At 54.8% G+C, this 746-nt stretch overlaps 1 protein-coding gene across 2 annotated transcripts in view; it reads right to left on the bottom strand.

Moving 5' to 3' along the window:
• Positions 1-376, bottom strand: part of RPLP1 (ribosomal protein lateral stalk subunit P1) — a 3,687-nt gene extending 3,311 nt beyond the window's left edge. Inside the window, exon 1 of one of the 2 annotated variants that reach the window (XM_018563620.1) lies at positions 150-376. In XM_018563620.1, coding sequence (XP_018419122.1) covers positions 150-221 — 72 coding nt within the window. In that variant the 5' untranslated portion in view covers positions 222-376. The remainder of the gene's footprint in view (positions 1-149) is intronic. The other variant, XM_018563619.1, reaches the window with a different exon arrangement.
• Positions 377-746: the final 370 nt, after the last annotated feature.

Genomic DNA, 746 nt, shown 5'->3' with positions numbered 1-746 from the left:
TCCCCAGCTGCTATTGAGCTACAAGTGCAAGCACACCAAAGGAGCCTCCATGTGCCAGAGCGCTGCACTTGAGTGACGTCATCGAAGCGCGCCGCCGTCTCTCTCCTTCCCCCCTCACTGTCAGCCCCGGCCTCAGGCCGCTCACTCACCGTGATGGTGATATCGTCATCGTAGAGGATGAGAGCGGAGTAAATACAGGCGAGCTCGGAGGAGGAGGCCATTGCTGCGTGTGATGGGCGCTCGTAGAGTCGCGGATGGCAGAGGAGAAGAGTGCTAGTCGCCGGATGGATACCAGGCCTTAGCTTCACAGAAGGACCGAGCACCTTAATCCACCGCCGTACCTCAGTGAAAGAGGGCGGAGGGGGCGGAACCGGACTTCTTATAGGACGAGCGAGGGGCGGGGGCTCCTGTCCCTGGCGGCAGCTTTGTTTTTTTCTAAACAACTTTATTTAAACACAACACGGTTAAATGTGTACACTATATAAAGCCTATGCTTCCTGTTTCCATGTAAACTGACATTCACGTCCCTCCCAGTGTGTGTATATCTGTGTGGGGTGGGAGAAGCTCTCATGTGCCCCTTGATAGGTTTTTGCATGTATTCCTTCTCTGAGGCTAGGTTTAGATATTAGCGATCCCGGGACTGCGCCAGCGATTTCAGGGATGCCATCCTGAAAGAAGCAATTTCGTGGAAGTGCTCTTCTAATTTTCCATCCACGGGGGGGGGGGGGGGCACACGCCCCGGTAAT

Source organism: Nanorana parkeri, unplaced genomic scaffold, assembly GCF_000935625.1.
Source record: "Nanorana parkeri isolate BGI_ZX_2015 unplaced genomic scaffold, ASM93562v1 scaffold680, whole genome shotgun sequence".
Lineage (NCBI taxonomy): Eukaryota > Metazoa > Chordata > Amphibia > Anura > Dicroglossidae > Nanorana > Nanorana parkeri.
The sequence above is the reverse complement of the archived record's forward strand: the minus strand, read 5'-3'. Positions and strand labels throughout refer to the sequence as shown.